Source organism: Protobothrops mucrosquamatus, unplaced genomic scaffold (assembly GCF_001527695.2).
Source record: "Protobothrops mucrosquamatus isolate PMUCROS unplaced genomic scaffold, P.Mucros_1.0 scaffold254, whole genome shotgun sequence".
Classification (NCBI taxonomy): Eukaryota; Metazoa; Chordata; class Lepidosauria; order Squamata; family Viperidae; genus Protobothrops; species Protobothrops mucrosquamatus.
The window spans coordinates 53,585-75,734 of NW_015386602.1; the positions used below are offsets into that span (position 1 = coordinate 53,585).

At 36.0% G+C, this 22,150-nt stretch overlaps 1 protein-coding gene across 1 annotated transcript in view; it reads right to left on the bottom strand.

Moving 5' to 3' along the window:
* Positions 1-22,150, bottom strand: part of TRPM6 (transient receptor potential cation channel subfamily M member 6) — a 71,994-nt gene that overhangs the window by 32,756 nt on the left and 17,088 nt on the right. Inside the window, exons 7-21 of the mRNA XM_015814473.1 lie at positions 20,636-20,807; positions 20,049-20,223; positions 19,277-19,400; positions 18,051-18,123; positions 17,845-17,945; positions 17,324-17,458; positions 15,386-15,439; positions 14,254-14,394; positions 13,027-13,131; positions 10,793-11,073; positions 9,397-9,625; positions 6,228-6,383; positions 5,373-5,516; positions 4,597-4,725; positions 509-760 (exon numbers count right to left, since the gene is read on the bottom strand). Of these exons, the coding sequence (XP_015669959.1) occupies positions 509-760; positions 4,597-4,725; positions 5,373-5,516; positions 6,228-6,383; positions 9,397-9,625; positions 10,793-11,073; positions 13,027-13,131; positions 14,254-14,394; positions 15,386-15,439; positions 17,324-17,458; positions 17,845-17,945; positions 18,051-18,123; positions 19,277-19,400; positions 20,049-20,223; positions 20,636-20,807 (2,271 nt within the window). The remainder of the gene's footprint in view (positions 1-508; positions 761-4,596; positions 4,726-5,372; positions 5,517-6,227; positions 6,384-9,396; positions 9,626-10,792; positions 11,074-13,026; positions 13,132-14,253; positions 14,395-15,385; positions 15,440-17,323; positions 17,459-17,844; positions 17,946-18,050; positions 18,124-19,276; positions 19,401-20,048; positions 20,224-20,635; positions 20,808-22,150) is intronic.

Consider the following 22,150-nt stretch of genomic DNA (forward strand, 5'->3'; position numbering starts at 1 on the left):
AGAGACAGGGTAAGAGAGATTGCCAATATACTTGTGTTAATACATAAGGCTGAATAAATTTCTCATTATATTAACAGGAGGTTCCAAGTGGGAGCAACATCCACCAAAACATACCTTGTATATCGACAGTAAGTCAAGTGTCCTTCATGATCACATTTTATTATTCCATATGAATATCTGATCCAGTACTGCTGTAGACTACAACTTTATTTATTTATTTGACTTTTATCTCACCTTTATTATTGTCTATAAATAACTCAAAGTGGCAAACATACTAAATACTCCTTCCCCCTCTTATTTTTCTCACAACAACCCTGTGAGGTGGTTCGGGCTGAGAGAGATTGTCAGGCCCAAATTCACCCAGCTGGTTTTTCATGCCTAGAGCAGGACTAGAACTCATGGTTTCATGGTTCTTAGGCCACTTGGAGAATTATTAAAGCCAATCCTCATTAAGAAATGGTGCTCTGAAGTGAAATAATTATTCATAATAGCGCCCAATACCACTTACCATTTTGCCGATCATTGTCAGATAGGGGCCAGCATGCTGATTCACCGCAAAAAAATCAAGAAGTCGAGCATACCAGAATATTATGTCCAGACAATAAATTAACCTTCCTATTGTTTGAAGTGGAGGATTAGCCCAGCGCAAACCAAAACCAGTCATGAACAGGATGATAGCAATAAAGTCTGTAAAATTCCAGTATTCATAAATCCATACTTTCACCTTTTGGATGAACTTGCTTGGCTCTGAAATAAAAATCTAAAGGCAGAATGATTTGTTATAATATTACTATATAAACAAAATTATGTATTTCAACTGCGTGACACAAGGCACAGGAAAAATGATACCCCATTTGACTTTTGATTCATTGCAGTGCAAACACCCAATACTTCTACTACACTTACACAATAAATTTTCTCCAGAAATGAAATAATTATCGTCAGCATCACCTGTATGTTGCCATTTGCTATATTTATTTTTTCACCCATAAAACACAAATTATAATGCTTTAATGACTACAAATTATCAACTTGAAATAGTTATGTCTTTACATTGTATGTAAACCTATTTTAAGTTTAAAAAGATCTGTGCTTATTTTCAGTGTAAACGTTTTGCCAAATATGGGTTATTTCTGAAAAGAAGAAAATTTATCCTGATTCAGATTTGTTTCAGATCAGGCAACAGTGTCTTCTTAGAGAGCTACCATATACACCAGCGGTTCTCAACCTATGGGTCGCGACCCCATTTGGGGTCGATCGACCATTTCACGGGGGTCGCCAAGCAAGGCTGTCCACCATTTTTTTCCCCCTTTTCCGGCGGGTGCCTTACCTCCCTTGAGCTGGGCCAGCTGGTGGTCGGCCTGCTCCGTCTCTGCCGCTTGCCAGCTACACCTCGGCTGGCACAGGGGGCAGAACCACGCATGCGCGGCGCTCCCGGGCAGGGAAAGTCCTCGACTTACGACCGGTTGGGTAGTCCTCGACTTACGACCGGTTTAGTCCTCGACTTACGACCAGTTTAGTCCTCGACTTACGACCGGTTTAGTCCTCGACTTACGACTGGTTGGCGGTCGCGGCATTAAAAAGGTTGAGAACCACTGATATACACAGATGACACATATTGATCTTCACCTGATACATTTTATTTTTCTGCTTCCTTGATTTTCTATTGCAAATACTTGAATAGTAAGTGGATGTCTAATTACTTTGTGTGTTCTTTATTCTTCGAACAGTAGGAATGTTACATCTAATTTACTCATGGATTTTTCTCAGGTTTAATGTTGTTTATGTTCTTTCCTTGGAATTCTTGAAATTTGAAATTTTCTTTATGGTAGACGCAATCATGCATCATTCATTCTCTTATTTTTCCCAGTTAATCTTCCTCCATAGCTTCAAGGAGGATTTATCCATTATCTATCACTTCATTGCAACAGAGCAATGTGAGGAGTAATCTTTATGTGTAAAATGGTAACACTCAAATACCTTGACAAGTTCACTTGCACATAGCTCATATTTCTCCCTGGGGTTCACCTCTAAATAATAATATCTTCATAATCATTTTGAAATTTTTGAAATGCCTTGACGCTGAAGCATCCCCAGTACACCAGGGGGCTCACATCAGGATTATTGATCAACCACATATCAAGATCAAGACCAAGATCACAAAATTAGTATTGTACGAAAATTCATCTCCTCGTCTTCATGAGGAGAATAAAATATTTGCAGACAGAAGTTTTAAATTGAAAGTTGTAAATTGAAAGTTGTAAAATGAAGTTGTAAATTGAAAGTCTAAGATATGGGCTATTTTTCAAGAGCCCATATCTTAGAATTTCAATTTACAAATTACCTGTGAAAGTATTCATGGTCTGAGATTCAGAAGCACATACATGAAGGTTGCAGATAAAAGAGACTATAAATTCCTTGGACTAGAAAAGCTTTCTTTTGCATGTAGATTATGCAAGAACAACAACAACAAAATGATAATGAAATTGTGTTCTTATTGCTTTAAATATTTTTAGAAAATAGTAAGTGGTCTACGATTCCTAAAAGTCATTATTATCCCTGATCAAGACTAATTGTTTTGATGATTAATAGATATTTGCAACTTTGGAAAAATGATTAGGGTAGCTAATTGACACGATGGTACAAAGAATCCCTCAATGAAACATTGGAAAACTGGTTGGGGGTCTTGGCAGAAGGTACAATTGAAATTATTCAATTTACTCAAATTTCTCAATCAACCGCTATTCAAAAACACTGTATCTCAGATTTTTGTCTGTTCTTCCAACTGAAACATATTTCTATTTCTATGTCTATTTGTTCTCTGTTTCATTAGAGGAGGCATATAGTTATACATGTGTTTAAAATATATCTAGTACTCCGGCAAAATGAAATGTTAATAAACAGCATATAAAACCAAGAAAGCAAAAGGGAAACCAAAAGAGTTTTGGTCAAGTGAAGTATGAATTAATAAATTAGTTTTATTCTGATACAAAAAGAAAAAAAAACAAATTGTTGCCATTTTTAAAAGGCATGCCAATCCTGAAAGGAGACATTTTTTGACATTACAAGAAGAAAAAAATAGCGTTGTTTTTTTCTGGAACAATTAGAGTGCCCTTCAGGGCTTTTTCAGCAAGGCAAATTGTGAACTGGAATCTTTGGAAGGTCATAAAAAAGATTTCTTAACAAATTATACCTTACAAACTAATTATACACAGCTATGATCGTGCTGATAAGCTGCAAACTGAAAGAGTGAGGTTAAAATGTTTGCCTCCAACCAAAAAATGGACAAATATATAAATGGCTCTATGTGTACGAGTCCCATTGAATTGAAAGATACTATTAGAAAGGATACTAATATTTAAAGAAATGTTGGTTAGGAGTTAGCAATTATTTGATACAATCTAAGAGGCAAATGTCTCCACACTGCAGAGAGCAAACACATGTGAGGTTAATTATGCATACGTAAAATACAACATCCTGCAAAATTGTATTTGGTAAACCAAGAACCAGTGCATAATACTGTTTCATAAAGTAATACTATAGATTCACAATTACTTGCTCCATGAAAGCCTGATCTCTAGCACACACATAAACAACATTTAGTTAATTTATACACTTAGGACTGAATTTTTTTAGGGCAGGATGCACAACATTCCTTGGGCAAAACATGATCTTTAAATAGCAGGGTAAAGATTGCACTCTGAAAAGAAGGAGGCAAAAGCAGGATAAAAAAAGTACATTTGATTTCTATTTGTGGTACATACTGGTATTTGCCTATTGCATTTTAAATTATAATTAGGTAACGTTGTTTGGTTCGGGGACCAAATGCATCAGCAAAAAGCTGAGCAGCCTAAATGGCTCCTTCCATCCTAATTCTGTGAAATTAGGGGGAAGGGGAGTACTGCAAAACAAAAAATGCTGCCCACATTTGTTAATTGCTGCTTTCAGATGTACTTGGTTTTTCCTCTCAGCCACCTAAAAGGAGAGATTGTTGAAAGGCTGCATTCCCAATGCACGTTTTCGACTCCTGTTCAGTTTTGTTTTTGCAAAATATGCAATATTAATATTTTTCAAGAAAAAAGTAAGTCGATTGAAAATTCCTTCAGATTTGTTTGGTCTTTCATATCTAGGTAGTCCTCGACTTACAACAGTATTCATTTAGTGACCGATCAAAGTTACAACGGCGCTGAAAAAAGTGACTTATGACCCGTTTTTCACACTTATGACCGTTTCAGCATCCCCATAGTGATGTGATCAGAATTCAAACTCTTGGAAACTGACTCATATTTATGACGATTGCAGTGTCCCAGGGTCATATTATCACTTTTTGCAACCTTCTGACAAGCAACCTTGTCAGATTCTCTTAACAACTGTGTTACTAACTTAACATCTGCAGTGATTCACTTAACAACTGTGGCAGGAAAGGTCATAAAATGGAGCAAAGCTTACTCAGCAACTGTTTTGCTTAACAACAGAAATTTTGGGCTTAATTGTGGTCGTAAGTCGAGGAATACCTATAATTGTACATATACCTGGATGTATTTGTATATAAGAATTAACTACAGCAATACCTTTAGCATCAAATAAAGGGCATACCTCTCTGACTTTCTCAATGGAGGTAGTAAAAATGTAGATGATCACAAGCCATTCCTGCGCACTGGGGGTTGGTTTCATCTTCACCAGGATTGTGTAAGTAAACAGCATGAGAAAGACTAAATAGGCCATCTAGCAAATATACAATAGACATTGTAAATATACAATATACAATAGCAATTATACAAAAGACAGCTATGACAAAAATGAGCAACTAATGGTTTACAGCAGGGATAGTCAATCTTGGCTCTTTTATGACTCGTGGACTTCAACTCCCAGAATTCCTGAGCCAGCTAAGCTGGCTCAGGAATTCTGGGAATTGAAGTCCACGAGTCATAAAAGAGCCAAGGTTGACTACCCCTGGTTTACAGCATCGCAAAGCATTGTTATGCCATCATTCCTTCACTTGGCTGAACTGGATATTATGAACAGTAAGTCCATAGAACCAATGCTGATATTTTGAAAGATTGAATCATAAATATAATATCAGCCAACTAAAGCAAAGGTGCAGATTCATATTTAGTAATCTTATTGTCTTATCAATGCAACATTGATAAGACAAAAGTCCATATCATTATTTCAAATAAGTTCATTTTGCAATATATTTGGCTACTAGAAAATCTAAATAAATGAGTAAAATAAAATTCAATCAAGTAACTACTTAAAATGCCAACATTCTCATTCTCTCTCATGAATAGGTCTGTTTCAGTGGCATGCAGAGGGACTGAGTTATCAATACACATTGTGGTAAAATGTTCAGTGCAATATCAATAACTGACCGTGTGGAACCAGAACTTGACAATAGGGGCGTTGTAGAATTCATAGATTTTCCTAGTCCCAAGAAGGCTTTGTGGTTCATTGTTGTTGGGGAAAGTCTGTTTTTCAGCTTGCTTCTCAACCTCTTTCTCAAAATCATAATTGTTCTTTCAAAAAAAATGTAATGTTTAAATTAGTTGCCATCCAACTAAATAAATGAATTCCAGTATATGTAAATAAGCAAATATTCTGAATGAATCAACCCAGTGTCAATATTTCGGAATTGGTGGGATGCAGGCAACAGTATGTTGGCTTGCAAAGCAGTCTCTATAGATCCATCTTACATAGACTGGAATGAATATGCTTTGTTTGGGATTTCTGGGGAAGAAATGGTAAAGTGAAGACAGGTCTGCTAAAAATGGAGCCTACGACCTCATTCAAACAAAGACTCAATAAATAGACTGGCTCTTTATAATTCCTCTCTAGACAAGTCCTCCTCATGAAAAAACCGCAAGAAAGCGATTGACAGTGAGTTTAGTGCTCTAAGACATGAGGGACTACAAGTATTCTCTTTTATTAATACATAAACCCGCCCCACCAGATATGTCAAACTTTCTAAACCAGGGGTTTCAAACTCGCAACGTCACATGACATGTCGCGACGTATCGTGACTTTTTTTTCCATTGCCGGCAATGGGGTGGGCGCAGTTTCAGCATGATGCATCTGGCCCGCGGGCCGGCAATTTGACACCCCTGTTCTAAGCTTTAGATTTTTCTTGTGATACAATATTTAGACCAGAACATTTCCTAACAAAAATAAATAAATCTGCTTTTATTAAATCCAATAAAATAAAAACCAAACCTGCTTTACATACTCACCAATGATAGGTTATCTTTTCCATTGGTGGTGTTAGGATCACCATGATACCATGTGAATTGGTGGGACTCTTGCGACTGAGGCACATGGGACATTTCAGCCTTGCTTTTAAAGTCCAGCATCAAGATGGTCGGAGGTAGAAGAATACTTAGAATCACCTGAAAGAGTATCAATTATTTTTTACTATGAATGGCTTTTTTATTCTTATTTAATATTAGATTAATAGTTATAGTAATAAAGATAATAATATAACATAACATAACATAACATAACATAATATAATATAATAGTAGTAGCAATAGTTATTATTGAACAATAATTACACAGCAGCTTTTAAAAAGCAAATCTCATCCTGACATCCTATTTTTGGCATTTAAAACTTACCAAAGATTATCCTGGCTAGTCTAATCCAATATTTTGCACTGAAGCTAGTCTGATCACTGCTCAACTAAATTCACCTGATTGCAAAAATAACATTTAAAATATCAACGGCAGGGCCATTATAGCCATGATTGGAGGGACTGCAGTGCTTCAACCTTTTGCCCTCCTTGCGATCCTGATTGGTCTGGAGACTAGAAATTTCCTGTTTGGATTGGAGGGAAAACTGTGTTCATATGACAGGTTTTATCTTATGGACACTCTCTCTCCAGAAGTATGGGTGGTGCCCACCATGCTGCAGTTCCATAAACTGTTTTATTTCAGTGCACTTTGGTTCCAACCGACTGATTTATGGATGCCTACCTTGGGTTTTATTTGTTTTATTTATTGAGCAGATGTTCATACCAACACTTGCATGCCTCTGGGTCATTTATAGATAAAACAGTAAAATGATATAAAAACTATAAGTAAACACAACTTAAAAACCACATTAAAATATGTATTTATGTTTTATATATAAATGTATTGTATATTTTATATATATTTAACCGTGTCTGTGTGTACGAGCACACCTGTGTGGTTTATCTTTATATATTTATTTGATTTCTAGAGCCATCCCTCTCAGCAAGTGACTGACTGCCATACATCATAATGCATAAAAACAGTTAAACGATTACAATAATGCAAGATACAAAAAGACACACAACCAAGTCTTCATGGCCTGGCAAAAGGCCAACATGGCTGAGGTCATCCTGATATAAGATAAGATAAGATAAGATAACCTTTATTGTCATTTTGAAGGGAGACTATTCCAGAAGGTAAGAGCTATAACATAAAAGGCACATTCCTTAGCTGAGAGGACTTTCAACCTGAACTGAACTGGTAGAAACACCCAGGAGAAATCTTCCCTTAAAAAAACCAGCCCCAAGCCAGGAAGGGCTTTGTAGGTGATAACGAGCATCTGGAAACACACAGGCAACCAATGCAGCTCTCGAAGCAGTGATGTTATGTGTGTCAAATACATTCACAAAAATAGACCTGGCAAATGCAGTTCATGATTGGGGAAGAAAATTGTTTTATATCCATGTCTTAATACTACACATGAAGATAAGCCAGCAAAATTCAGCGGCCATTACAGACATATATAGGTTTGAAGATTAGAAAAAAATAGGTAATAGAAAAAATAAAAGCCAGTTTGATCTAGTAGTTAAGGCACCAGGCTAGAACCAGGAGAACAAGAGTTCAAGTTCACCACAGCCATGAAATGGCTGAATGATCTAGGGCAGAGATCATTCTCGGTTGGCGGACTGGAGGGAAAGGGAGCGGGAAGCATTTTGTGCATGCACACACACACAAACGGGGCCGCAAGCACGAATGATGCAAATAGGGTGGTGCTAGCGCCCGTGTAACACTCACTAGAACTGCCCTGTTTTTGCGATGCAGGCACTAGCATCACTCTGATTTCGCCGTGCGGCACCCCATTTTGCTACATGGAGCCCCATTTTCATAGCGGCAGCACTAACGTGACAGGAGTGAGTATGCGCACATCTGTGTATGCACTGGCCAACCTGTCCTGCATCCCAGTGGCCAGCAGGTCACGGCCCAGTAGTGGACTGCAGCCCAGAGGTTGGGGACCCCTGATTTAGGGCCAATCTCTCTCTCCCTCCCCCCTCTTTCTGTCTCTGTCTCAGCCCAGCCCACCTCACAGGATCATTGTTGTGGGGAAAATAGGAAGAGGAAAGTGTGTTGGATATGTCTGCCTCCTTGAGTTATTTGTAAAAATAAAGGCTGGATACAAACAAATAAAACAAATAAATAAAATAAACCTTAGAAAAGAGGTCAATTTGAATTTATACTGTTGTGAAAGAAAACTGACTTCTTTATATTTCTTTTTCTTTCTTTCTGCACTTTTTTCTGTTTCTTATGTTAGTTATTTTTTTATTAGTGTTTTCTCTTTTTAATGAAAAAAATCCAATAAAATTTGCTTACAAAAAACAAAGTTACTGTGAAACAATCAAATGTAGAAGTGCTATAATCTACGTTTATTTTGGCAGCAGTGGCAAAGGACTTCTGTGAGACTGAGAAACATAAATGAGTTTTATGTTACAAGAGTACAGAGTCCATTCCTTCCCCACCATAATCCCAGGAGGAAATGTTTTTGAAGAGATAACCAACAATTCAGGACTTGAGAAACAAGAAAGAGTGCCTTATATGTTACCACTGAGTTCTCATTTGTTTGTTGTGTCAGAGAAATTACGTGCAGTTTGTCTCCTGCATTTTTGTCGCTTCATCAGATCTTGACATTTAAGACACCTGGTGCCACCAGAATCTGAAAAAGTATGCATGGATGTAGGCAATTACGGCCCCTTTACGACCTGTGGATTTCAACTCCCAGAATTCCTGAGCCAGTATGACTGGGTCAAGAATTCTGGGAATTGAAGTTGACGGGTTGTAAAGGGGCCATAGTTTTCCATCCCTGGAATAGATGTATGTATGAAAATGATTAAACTTTAGCAGCTATTACCTTGGAAGGAGGTTAGGTGATTGACAAATGGGACAAACAGGATAGAAATTGTAATGGGGCAGCTAATTTCTCAACAGCTTTTTGGAAAGACCAGGACAAGTGGACAATATTACGAGATTATCTCAGCAATGAGGGCTTTCTCCTTTGAAACTAAAACCACTGAACTAAAATGAAGGAAGCCTTCATATAATTCCATTCTAAGCACCTCCAATTGTGTAGCCCAAGGCTGGAGAAATGCTTTCGGTTTAGACAAAGAATAAATTGTTTACCTTAAACCAGGAATTCTTTCTTATTTTCAGACGCCCCATCCACATGTCAGTCAACAGCATCTGGGTGCATGTGTGAGACACAAAAGGTCGCAAACCCACTGACACTGCCAGTTTCAGACATGTTGAGTTACTCCAGTTCTTCAGCTCATATGTCAACAGCTTCATGGCCATCTGCTCATTTTGTTTGAATGCATTATCTAATACATCTAGAGCAAGCTGCCCAAACTCACTACAACAGCAAAATAAAATAGGGGAAGGGGAAGGAGAGTTGTGGCTATTAGAATAGAATCAATCATAGTAGCCAAGGCGACTTGCATATAACTCTACATCACATGTGCAACATGACTCTGAACATTTACTTGAATGAGCATTATGCCAAGTGCAATGAAGAGAGCAGTCATATACAACATTATGGTTTTCTATGGTTTCAAATTAACCTATTTCTTTCAGAAAATCCAAACATTCTTCTATAATTATTCTGAAAATCACAGGCTCAGATTTCTATTATTATTATTTTTACTATCATCAAATACATGTATGAAAACTACAGGGTAACTAATTAAGGCAAGTGGAAGGGGCCATGATGTTTCAAAATTTGAAATTTTGTTTTAGGCACATAAATAGATTTTATGTTTTCTGCTTCAAAATAGTAGGAAAATAGTCTTGGTGATCTTGGTCAAAGGGGGGAGAATTAAAAGGGGGCTCAAGGCTTCTATATATTCCTGGGATGCTTATTCCTGATTTATGGTAAAACTCTCATCAGCTTTAATAGATTGCAGCTATATTTTTAAAACCTATTTAACTACAATCATACACATAATTACTCGGCCATTAATCCCATTACTGTATGTCTAACGAGACTTAGTCTTTTATACTTCCTATCAGATTCTATTATTATAATCAGATAAAGTGAAGATGAATCATAGATAGGGACAGAAAGAAGAGATAAGCTTCACGCTGATGCTATGAAATAATAACTCATTTTAGGAATAACGTCAACGTTTCAATAGATTTTAACCTAGGCGTCATTCAGAGACAGGAAATGAAGTATCTCAAATAATGAAATTATACATATAGAACCTTCAGCTTAAAAATAATAAAAAAAAACATAGTTCATAAGTAAACCAGAATTTGTATTCATCATTTTTAATATAACGTGATGGGCTGCAGCATCATTAAAAAATAAAGAATGCACATAAGATCTAAGAATTCTAGACAAAAAATTGAATTAGTGTTTAGGGGTGATTAAATCTATTTCAAGCCAGCTCTTTGCATGCTGAGCCAAAAGATTTCTTCTGACATTTAACATAAAAAAAAATGTATTAAGCGACCAAGAGAAAAGTGTCTAATCGTTCTAAGAACTACAGCTCATCCAAAGTGAAAGGAAAACCCCTACTTTGAATACTTCTTCAGTTCCTCTGCTGTATCATCCTCCATGTTGCATTGTTTGGCTTCACGTGCCATGGCTCTGTAGAGTTTGCAAGCGACCACAGCCTTGACCATTGCTTCCTTTCCATGCTGCCAGAAGAACATAGCCATCTTCTGCCTTTTCATCAAAACTGCCCAAACCAAGAGGTCATTGTAGGGATAAATAAAGCCCACTGACTTTTGGTCATCAGATACTGTGAATTCGTCTTTCATGTTCTTCTTGGATTTATGGAGATTTGTTGATTTTTCCTACACGTCCATGAATAAAAAGTCAATATAAGTCATTAAACTTTTAGCCTTTTGATCCTACCTTTCTTTTCTCAGTTAAGCTTAGCTTTGTGTCCTAATGCTACAAAGGTAGAAGCAGAAGCAGGAATATGTAATACTTAAAAGGTAAAAACATTGTATGGAAAATTCACAAATGGAACTGCAATACACGAAACAAATGGCAGAAAACTGTATGCAATGATTAATATTAATTATTTTTGTGGTTGTCTTACATCTAGGCAATTACACATAGTGTGTATATTGGAAACAAGTACTAGTACAAGTACAGATAAATACAAAGTCCACAACCCAAACCACAATTTCAATAGCTACAACTAAAAACTAGGGAAAGCTACCAGGTCTCATTAAGTGGTGAGGACTATGACTATATTCTGTTGCGCTTGTGGTGAAGCTTTATTCTGCTTCAGTTATGATGGCAGTGAATACTGATATCCTTACCCATTTAACCTAAAACAGATTAAGGAAAGCAATTGGTGGATTCTCCTGGCTTCGTTTCTATGTCAGTGAAGAAAAAAACCACAATCACTCTCTTTAATATATGATGCGACAGGAATGAGAGAATATAGGGAAACGCTTGACTGGAAAATGGGCAGATGCTGGAACATGTTTATGCTATAGGCATCTGTCAGATTGCCTGACTAATAAATTGCAAGCCAGAAATACTCCAGATGTGTGTTCTATTGCTTGGATTATTTCTGAATTTAAGTCTAGCAATCTTTTGAAAAACCACTAAACCACTAAATAGTTGCAAGCATACAGGAGGGAACGCATGGATCATTACAGTGCTGAGTCCCACTTTGCTCTGCATCACATCTGTGACCCACCAGCTGGACTAATAGATGAAAGATAAGGAGTAATTGATCAAGAGACTGAATGCTAAAAATAAGCTGAAGGCTTCAAGAGGAGCCCACATGAGACATGACAAGGGCTTCAGAAAGGCATTAGATAGGCAGATCCCTTTGCAGAATCCAGGAACCTAGTCTCCTTTTTAGCCAAAAGCAAAATGGCCACGGAGAGTAGTGGAGCTGAAGGGGTGTTCCCACAGCAACTAAATGTAGCAAAGAGGATCAAGGCATATCTTAGGCTCTGTCAATTATATTATTAATAAAGTAGGCTAGATCAGGTCCATGACAAAAAAAGTGTTTTGGGAGAAATGAGTAAGCACCACTTTTAATAACTACAGTGGTTTTAAAGTTCAGCTAATGATGACTTTAAGCTGCTCCCGTTGTGAGCTGTCAATGGGATGAAAGCAATGTCATAAAAAATATTGCTGGAACTTGTTTATGCTTCAGTTTTTGTTTTGGGATCTGAGGATGAGCAATCAGATAGAAAACTGTCTAAATAAATATTTATTTTGCATTATAAATTCATGATTATTCGGGGATCAAGCAGTAAACGAGTATAATTTATAATGAGCCATAATTCCAATTCTATAATCTAACTCTGTAATCAGCAATATTTCTAATTCTATCATCAGCCATGTCTAGCAGAAAAAAAATGAGTGAAGAGCTTCTCAAAGACTTAGGAGAGCTGAGAATTATTCGTTCACTTAACAAAACCCTACAATGACAAGAACTGTTGTTGACAGTCAAGTCTTGATAAGATCTATTCAGTCTATCCCCTAGCTTAGGTTGGTTCAGATAGGTTAAAGTGTTTCCAAATGAACTCTATTAACTGACTTCAGCAAATACCTGAAATCTTTCTCTACCTCTCACTACACAGACTAAAATAAGAGAAGTATAGAAAGCCAATAGTACTTCTAGCTCTTATCTGATTCAACCTTGTCTCAATGTACTAAAGAGATTTTTTTTAAAGCCAGTATGCCTGCCTCTTTCATCTTGTCAAGTGAACAAACAGGATCTCCAGTCTAATGCCCTTTTAACAAACTGCATGAGTAAACAAGATTCACAGTACTTTGTATTTGTACGGCTGAGCTGTTCTGATAAACTGGGAATGCAAAGTATTTTCAGCAGTTCCACTTCGACTCCCATTCGGATTAAGCTGATGAAGCGAGAGGTTCTGTGCCAGCCTGGAGACAACTTCCTGATTCTAAAGATTCATTAGGAAATAGAAAGAAAGAGTTTAATTAAGACTAGGTTGCACAAACAATGTATCCTGGTCATGACAATGCTGATTCAAATGCATGCATACATGCAAAGACGTTCCTTTCTCAGACAGTTAAATAATGTGCTTCAAAACTAATCAAGGAGAGAAGCAACCTAGAACTAAGGAGAAACTTCCTGACAGTTAAAACAATTAACCAATGAAACAACCTGCCTCCAGAAGCGGTGAATGCTCCAACACTGGAAGTTTTTAAGAAGAGACTGGACAGCCATTTGTCCGAAATGGTGTAGGGTTTCCTGCCTAAGCAGGGGGTTGGACTCGATGACCTCCAAGGTCCCTTCCAACTTTATTATTATTATTATTAAAACCAGTGCTTTTTTTGTAAAAAAAAAAAAAAAAAAGGTGCCGGAACTCACACATGTCATACAACCCGCCTTGCCTACCCTACAAGGTACCATCCAAAAAAGGTGCCGGAACTCCGTTCTGGGCGTTCTATGACAAAAAAAGCCCTGATTAAAACTATACAGAGTTTAGTTTGCTTCACAAAAAGCATGTGTCATGGTTGCAAGCTGAGCAAAAAATAAGTACAGCAACTCTTCAACATCTCTTGGATATCAAGGAAGTACATTTCAACCTAAACTCAGTGTTTACATCTAACTTTTGAAGATAGCCCTGTTTTATTTCTTTATTAGACTTATATCTCAGTTTTTGTACAAAAGCTCTAGGCAGCATACTTAGTTCTCCCTCCTATTTACCGCACAGCTGCAACTCTGTAATGTAGATTGAGTCAATATTTTTTTAAAAAAAATAGTCACACATCTGAAATATTACACTGATTGTGTGCTGATCTAATGAGGGTCATCTGTTTATTGTCTATGTCAATTTACACTTAAAGCAAAAGAGTAGAATTTTCTTGATTCTGCCATCCCTCCCCAAATTAGTTGAGCTTCCTTTGGTAAGAATTACAAAATCAGCATAAGGAAAGCATTGGGAGGTAAGAAGTAATGATGCACTGTGAATGAGGGTGCTCCCCATACAATGTAAGGAAATGTGCCATGGAACCATGTGCTTGTTTACCTTATGTTCCCTGTACATATTATTGTATAAAATTCTGAAATGTTTTCTTGTGTAGCTGCTCTGATAAGCTCCACCAATCAAGTATTCTATAACCAATCCAATATCAATCAACGATATTTTATAGTCCACTGGAAGAGTACTCTGTAACACAAATATTTAACATTTATATTGCAACAAAGGCTTGTTTTGTAATGTATTTAAGAAATTGTTTTCACATCACAGAAAATCTTTCAATAGCATTATTTTTCCCATCTTGTGAATTCAAGACGTTAGCTTTGTTAAAATTTCCTCTCATGTTCTTGATTAAACTGTGATTAATATAAAACTTTTTTCTAGCCCACAATTTATTCATCTATTTTTATTTTCTGGGAATTGAGCCAGTTAACTATGAAACACTGTAATCTAATATGGCATCAATAAAATTCAATGAAACAATTATTTGACAATATTTTTAAAATAGAGAAAACTGCCAAACAAATAAAATGAAGAGACAGAAGTCAAATAATCTAGCTGTTGGCCAAAGTGCCTGAAATAAAATAAAATAACATAAAATAAAATAAAATATTTAGTATATAACTTAATGCTTTTATAGGAAGTTAACTTGAATATTGAATACAAGAATCACCTTTGTTGTTACTTTAGCTACTGGAGAACACTTAACTAGAATAAAGTTCCAAGATTTGCATATACATTAATTGTAGTAATAATTACTACAGTTAATAGTTTTTACCATTTTAATCAATACCATATTCCTCAAATGTTTACATCTTTAATTAGAAGATACCCAAGTATCTTCCTCAGTAACAATAGCTCAAGACAAAAAGGAATGGACAACATTTCACAGAAGAATTTTCAATTATATCTTATTTAGTACCATCTTTTTTTATTACAGTTACTATTATGGACCAATAGGATTATCACACTTCTAAGAAAAGTTATATATACCAAGGATGTACAACCTTGGCAATTGTAAGACTTGCATGGCTGGCTGGGGAATTCTGTAAGTTGAAATCCACATGTCTTAAAGTTGCCAAGATTGGCACCCCTGATATATATATATTTGTTAATAACAAAAAGTGATAAATTACTGCCTATAATAGCCCTTGCTCTTCATATTTTAGAATGGAATTACCTGTTTCACATCACAAAGAAGATGATGCAAAAGTAGATTTGTTGGCCCCTGTTTCTGGAATTTAAAAATACAAAAATAACACAAATAAATAAATAGCATGAATAAATATCACAAAAAATAATATTTAAAAATAATAATAATAATATTTAATTGCACTTAAAAAGAAAGAATTAGCAATACCAATTCAGTTTTCTTGGATATTTCTGTATATCACCAGTAATAAACTACTGTTTAGCTGAATATAGTTATAATAAAAGAATGAATTACATACTTTAACTATACTTTTTATCTATGAACACAACAGAAAAATCTATGCTATACATGATATTAAAGAAACACAGCCTGCTCGCTTTGAGTGAAATAACAAACTTTAAACTAAAAGGAATGGAGTTGAGAAAATTGATATTTCTATATCCATAATACTAACAATCTATTTTCAGCTTTTTTGTGAATAGCACCAACCGATACGGCTTTTCAAATATAAAGCCTCTGATATCTTTTTAATCTTTACTCTAGTTTATTAAAGCTAGGAACATAATTTAGTAACAGTGGACTACAAGTAAAATTATGTCAAATAATTGATTCCAGAATTTTAGATTTTTTGCAGCACCTACCAGAAATTAATCATCTTCATTTCTAGATTTTATGGTTATAGGGAAATCAACCACATAGCAACACAGATACAGGGGCATATTTATTTATTTTATTTTTATATATTTATCCAATTTAGACACCACCCAATTCACTATCCAAGTGATTCTAGATAGTTTACCATATAAAAGATATACAGTTAACCACCACTTTTTTTTTAAAAAAAAAGTGAAGAATAAAAAAGGACAAAGTTAAAAAAAAAAGTTTATTTTTTTTTTAAAAATATGTTCCTTGTAAGCATCACTTTCCATAATTTTAATCTTAAATCATGCAGGAGCACTAAAATCTCAGTATTTCTATAATTGTTCATGAGTTTTTCAAAAGCTTTTGAGAGACTTGCATGAAGAAATTGTGTGAAAACTTCAGAATCTCACAAGACGTCAAATTTCTTTTAAAAGAACTTACAAAATCTCAAAAAGTATTCTTCAAAACTTAAAGCAATTATTGGGATTGAGATCACATTCTGTACCCCAGAATCTAAAATATTACCAGTTAGAATTAATTCAGGAAGCCTATTTGACTTTGAAGTGGGGGGGGGGGGAGAACAGTGTAAAATTTGGGAGTTTTCTTGTTTCTTTTTTATTTTAAAATACCCAGGATTCATCTTAATTTTTTTCAAATATATTGCTTATTTACATCCCATGTCATTATTTTTCAAGTTTTTTTATTATTGTTGTGGGCTTCACAATCCTCAAGTGGACTGAGAGGCTTCTAAACGCTGGAAAAGAAAAGGGTTGTTAACAACCGGGTCTTTTATTTGCTTTTCCCCAATTTCTCCTACCATTTCACATAAAATCCAACCAATTTCCCCCCAAAATCTTGCGTGTTATTTTAATAATAATTTTGTTCCACTGCCAGTATTGTTCTACTGGACAGTTCTATTTTGTTTTGTGTGACATGTGTCTATACCAGCCAAGGCAGTTGCCAAAAGAATTATACTGAGAAAATGGAAATGTGATATTACTCCAAGAATTAAGGGCTGGATTTTAGAACGACAAGTTATTTTTTCTCTATTTTATAATAATATAGTATTTATAAGGCTCAATGATTTCTATACATTTAATATATATTTTTAGCTGTTTAGTGCTTATTTTCCCCCCGGGTTAAATTGGGGAATAAATAAATTTCAAGGACCTAACATTTTTATGGCTCTTTGTATTTATCCTGCAATATATTTATACAGTAATGCCCAAGGCTGTACTGCCCAATACTATTTTGTTTCTTTGTTTCTATTCTTGAAAAGCCATTTATCACTGTTAAAAGCAAATCAGAATTTAAGGCACTCACAGTGTTGTATAGTTCTTCCAGTCGGGATATCGTAAGGAAGCGGTGTAGATTCACACCATGTTCTATTAGCAATTTCACAAATTCCACACGATCCATAACCAGGGCATCCTGCATTGCTTGTTCAAGGGAGCCAACCTTCATACACAATGTGGGGAATGCAAGTTATTGGCACTAAGCCCCAGTAAAAGCATTTAGTTTTATATACTGCTTCACAGTGCTTTACAGCCCTCTCTAAGTGATTTATAAAGTCAGCATATTGCCCCCAACAATCTGGGTCCTCATTTTACCAACCTAGGAAGGATTGAAGGCTGAATCAAACTGCTAGCAGTCGGCAGAATTAGCCTGTAGTACTGCATTCTAACCACCATGCCATCATAGCTCTATTGTTATTGTTATCCTAACTCTGATGACAATTCAGATATAAAGATACTTCATAGGCAAGGTGAGACAAGTCAAGCAATGTAAAAAGCGGGACTTCTGATAATCATGTGCAGCAGAAACAAATTAAATGCTAAATTTACCTTCCAGTGTTGTCCATAAACCAATATATGTTTCTTAGCAATGTCCAATCTGTTCCAAGCCAGAGCCAGATTGAGCTGATCTGGAGCAGACATATGTGTACCTAACAAATAAACACATTCTGGGTTAGATTTTATACTCACAATAATTTAACTTCTATTTCCTGGTTTGATTTTGGAAGTCCATGAGAAAAGAAGATATAAAGAACCTTTCAGGAGCGCAGTCAGGATTGCCAGATCCATGTCCTGATGTTCCTCTGACTCAGCATCAAATATTGTTATCTGTCAAAAAATAACACAAGTTACTAGAGGAAAGAAAAGTGAACACCGTTAGATGATTTCAAAGGTCTCCTAAGTTATAGAGAAAAAGATTGACAGGAAGGAATAGAATCAAATGCCGTGAAAAATATGAAAATAAGATCAGAAGGAATAAGCTGAAGCTGGAGTGGCAGAGAGATATCTAAGACAGGGGTATTAAGCTACTTCTGTAAGTATGAAGAACAGGAAGTGAATGCTGAAGACTAAGAGTCTTCAAACTTGGCAACTTTAAGACTTGTGGACTTCAACTCCCAGAATTCCTCAGCCAGGGCTGTTAAAGTTGCCAAGTTTGAAGACCCCTGCTGAAGACAGATGGAATCTGCATATATAAGGGAAAAATTCAAATTATGTTATTATGCTTTCACGGAAAGAATGATGGACACTTAGTTATTTCATATTTTAAGTCACATTTTCATAATTTGTGATTCCAATATCAATTCGTAAACTGATATACAAATTGTAGCAATCAAAGGATTTTCCCAAAGTATCCCAACCAAGGAAAGAGTGTAAGAATGGGTATTACCACAAAAATGCATAATGTTAGGGAGACACTGTGCATAAAACTGTGCATATATAAGAATTTGTATTAAAAATGTACTTCATGAGAGGAATCATTTGCAGAATGGACTTATTATGAAAACTGTATTGACAAATTCTGTAAAACATGGGCACAAACATGCAAACTCAGACAAAATGGGATAGGATCTATGATTGACTAAATGATAAATAAAAACAAATTGAATTCAACAAATTTCTTCATCTGTGTTCCAGATAAACAACTTACTGCAATTGACCAAAATGTATTGTGAACCTTTTTTATTTTTTATTCTTGTGGAAGGTGATAGAAAGAAGAATATAAGCATTACTGGTTTACATCACTGGTGCAAAAATGTCCAAGCTTGAAGTATACAATTCTCGCCTTATTAAAAAAAAACCTGCACAAATTATTTGTCATTAATTATTAATATTATAATATTAATTTTTGAATATTAATCATGGTTAGTTATTATTTTCCACTGATAATATTAGTGAAACAGTATCTTTATATCAGTAACAATTCGGTGACAGAGAAGAGGATGGGATTAATAAAAAGATACCGTGAAATCAGGATACTTACAGAATCCCTATGTTCCATACATTCCATTAAAATTTTCAACAAATGATGGGACTGCTTTTGCCCAAAACTGAAGCTGTTCTGAATCATTAATAATATCTTTTCCTTAAGTTGAGAGTTCCAGTTTCTGAGAGGGAAAGGTATATAAGTTCATTAAATGAATGTTCCCTACCAGAGTAAACATTTTCCAAATGGCCCCAGCGATGCTTGTTATACTTGTTCCTCTCCTAAATACCACTTCGGCTAACAACCATTTGTTTAGTGACCGTTCTAAGTTACAGTGGCACTGAAAAAAGTGACTTATGACTGCTTTTCACACAAATGACAGTCACAGAGTCCCCGTGGTCGTGCGATCAAAATTCAGACCTTTGGCAACTGGCATGTACTTATGACAGTTGCACTGTCGTGGACTCGTGTGATTTGTACCTTCCCAGCTGGCTTCCGGCAAGCACATTCGGGGGGGGGGGAGGAGTTGGATTTGCTTAACGACAGTGTGATTCACTTAGCAACTGCAGTGATTCGCTTAACAACCATGGCAAAAAAAGTCTAAAAATGGGGCAAAACCCACTTAACCATTGCCTCGCTTAGCAACAGAAATTTGGGGCTTGGGTTTAAAATTATGGTTGTAAGTCAAGGACCACCTGTAACCAAATACGTTTTAGTCAGAGTTGTCTTATGACACACCATTTGAAGAAAAAATTAAAGATTTGAACTTTTCATTTGGGCGCACTATTTTTTTGTTCAGTATTTGAAGGACTGTTGTCCAGGGACTCACGTGTCATCTGCAGTGTGTTTATACGTAAAGGCAAGCAGGTCTGCAGCTCTTCCAGTGCCTTCACATATTACTACAGGAACAGCGGGGGTGTCCCTGACATATTCCCAGACTGTCAGGATTTCACTGGGACCGCCTTCTACCACTAGCCCAACTAAGGGCACTCCTTGCCCCATTCCTATTTCAAATCACACAAGAAATTGCAACCATTAATTTAGGACATTCAGTACTTATTTAAATCCGCTGCTATGATGGGATTAAAATCATAACGTTTCCCATGTTACAAAATGTTAGAAGAGCTATAAACTGAAGACTTCTCCCTTGATTAAAATGGCTTGTTTTCATTTGTTCAGTGGGTATGAAACACAGCAGGGTTCGGGTTCGGGTTTGAGTTTGGGTTAGGATTAGGGTTAGGGTTCGAGTTCGGGTTCGGGTTAGGGTTAGGGTTCGGTTTTGGGGTATGGGGTAGGGTCAGGATCAGGGTCAGGATTGCTAAAAGTCACAATCCCTCTAACCCTGCATGATCAATTAGAAAAGTGCACCACTGAAAGAGGTTCTTACAGAAGTAATACAGAATAAGGATTTCTTACTGGTATGTATTTTTTGAAGTGATAGATACTTTTCCAGATTTCTCCTGAGTTTTATCTGACTGCCGTACTTTCCCACTGTGCCATCATCAACCAGTATGAAATGGGAATGCATGCCATTGAGGGTGCTCAGCTTGCTAAGAGGATTGCCAAGTGTCTGATACAGGCAGACTACCTAAAGAGAAACAAAGATTAGAAGAACAGCCCTTCCAAAGCACTGTTTCACTGTCCTTAAGGTGGATTACAAATGTTTGTAGCTCAGGAAGACTGTGGAATATTGACCGTGCTTAATATCAGCTGTCCCCCCGCCCCCAGCATACCTAGCAGAGAAACAAAAGTTATCATCCTTGAATTATGATCCTTAATTCAATTCTTTGTATGTTACCCCTGGCAAACTCACAGCCTTAGGTAATGAGAAATTCCATATAGGAAGAAGACAGGGAGGGAAGGAAGGAAAGAGAGAAAGAGAGAGGAATAATATTTTTTACAGGATTGGTAGAAAAAAGAAACAGCATTTTATTTCCCATTATTCCTCATTAAAATCTTTTTAAATAAAACAACAATGAACTTACTAATAGGATAATCTATGGCAAGATTCTAGCTTCATGACATGCTACTTAGTTTGTGAGGTTTAATTTTCAATACATAAATATAAAAATTCAAATGGTATCTTATGTCGCACAATGAAAACTAATGATTTACTTACGGTACATAAAACCTGAAATGAATCTTTCCGAAATAGTTCCAAATATTTTTCTTATACTTTGAGATTTTGCTAAATATCTTAGTAATTAGAAATTTCATAGTAAATCAAACAAAAAAGACACAGTATGTATTTTTGTATGCAAATGAATTTTCCCTGCAAAAGTGAAAGATAAAACTCTCAGCTGAAAGTACAAATAAAAAGACAAATTTCAACTGATATTTGCCTAGCTTTGAAAAATATATATGTACTATATGTAAGAAAATACTACATATCTACAGAAACGCACATGATCAAAGATAAAAGCCCTCCAGAATCTATATGTGTCAATATAAAAGGGAAAAAAGTGACATTACCATAGGCGTATACTACAGGCCACCCAACCAATCAGAAGAAATAGATGGACTCTTTGCCAACCAGTTAACAAATGTATGTAGGAAGCATACCACAATAGTAATGGGAGACTTCAACTACCCAGATATCAGCTGGGAGACAAATTCTGCTACGAGCAGGAGAGCAAACAGATTCCTAACCAACCTAGCTGACAACTTTGTCATCCAAAAGGTAGAGGGGGGAACTAAAACTAAAGCTATACTGGACCTAATTCTTACTAATAGAGAAGAAGTGATAGAGGGAGTTGAAGTTGCCGGAACCTTAGGGAAAAGTGGCCACGTCATACTGGAATTCAATATAATGCAAACACTAGCAATAGAAAATAATTCAACCAATGTCTTAAAGTTCAAAAGAGCTGATTTTAACAAACTGAGAGTGAACCTAGGAAAGATTCCATGGATCAAAATCCTAAAAGGGAAAAA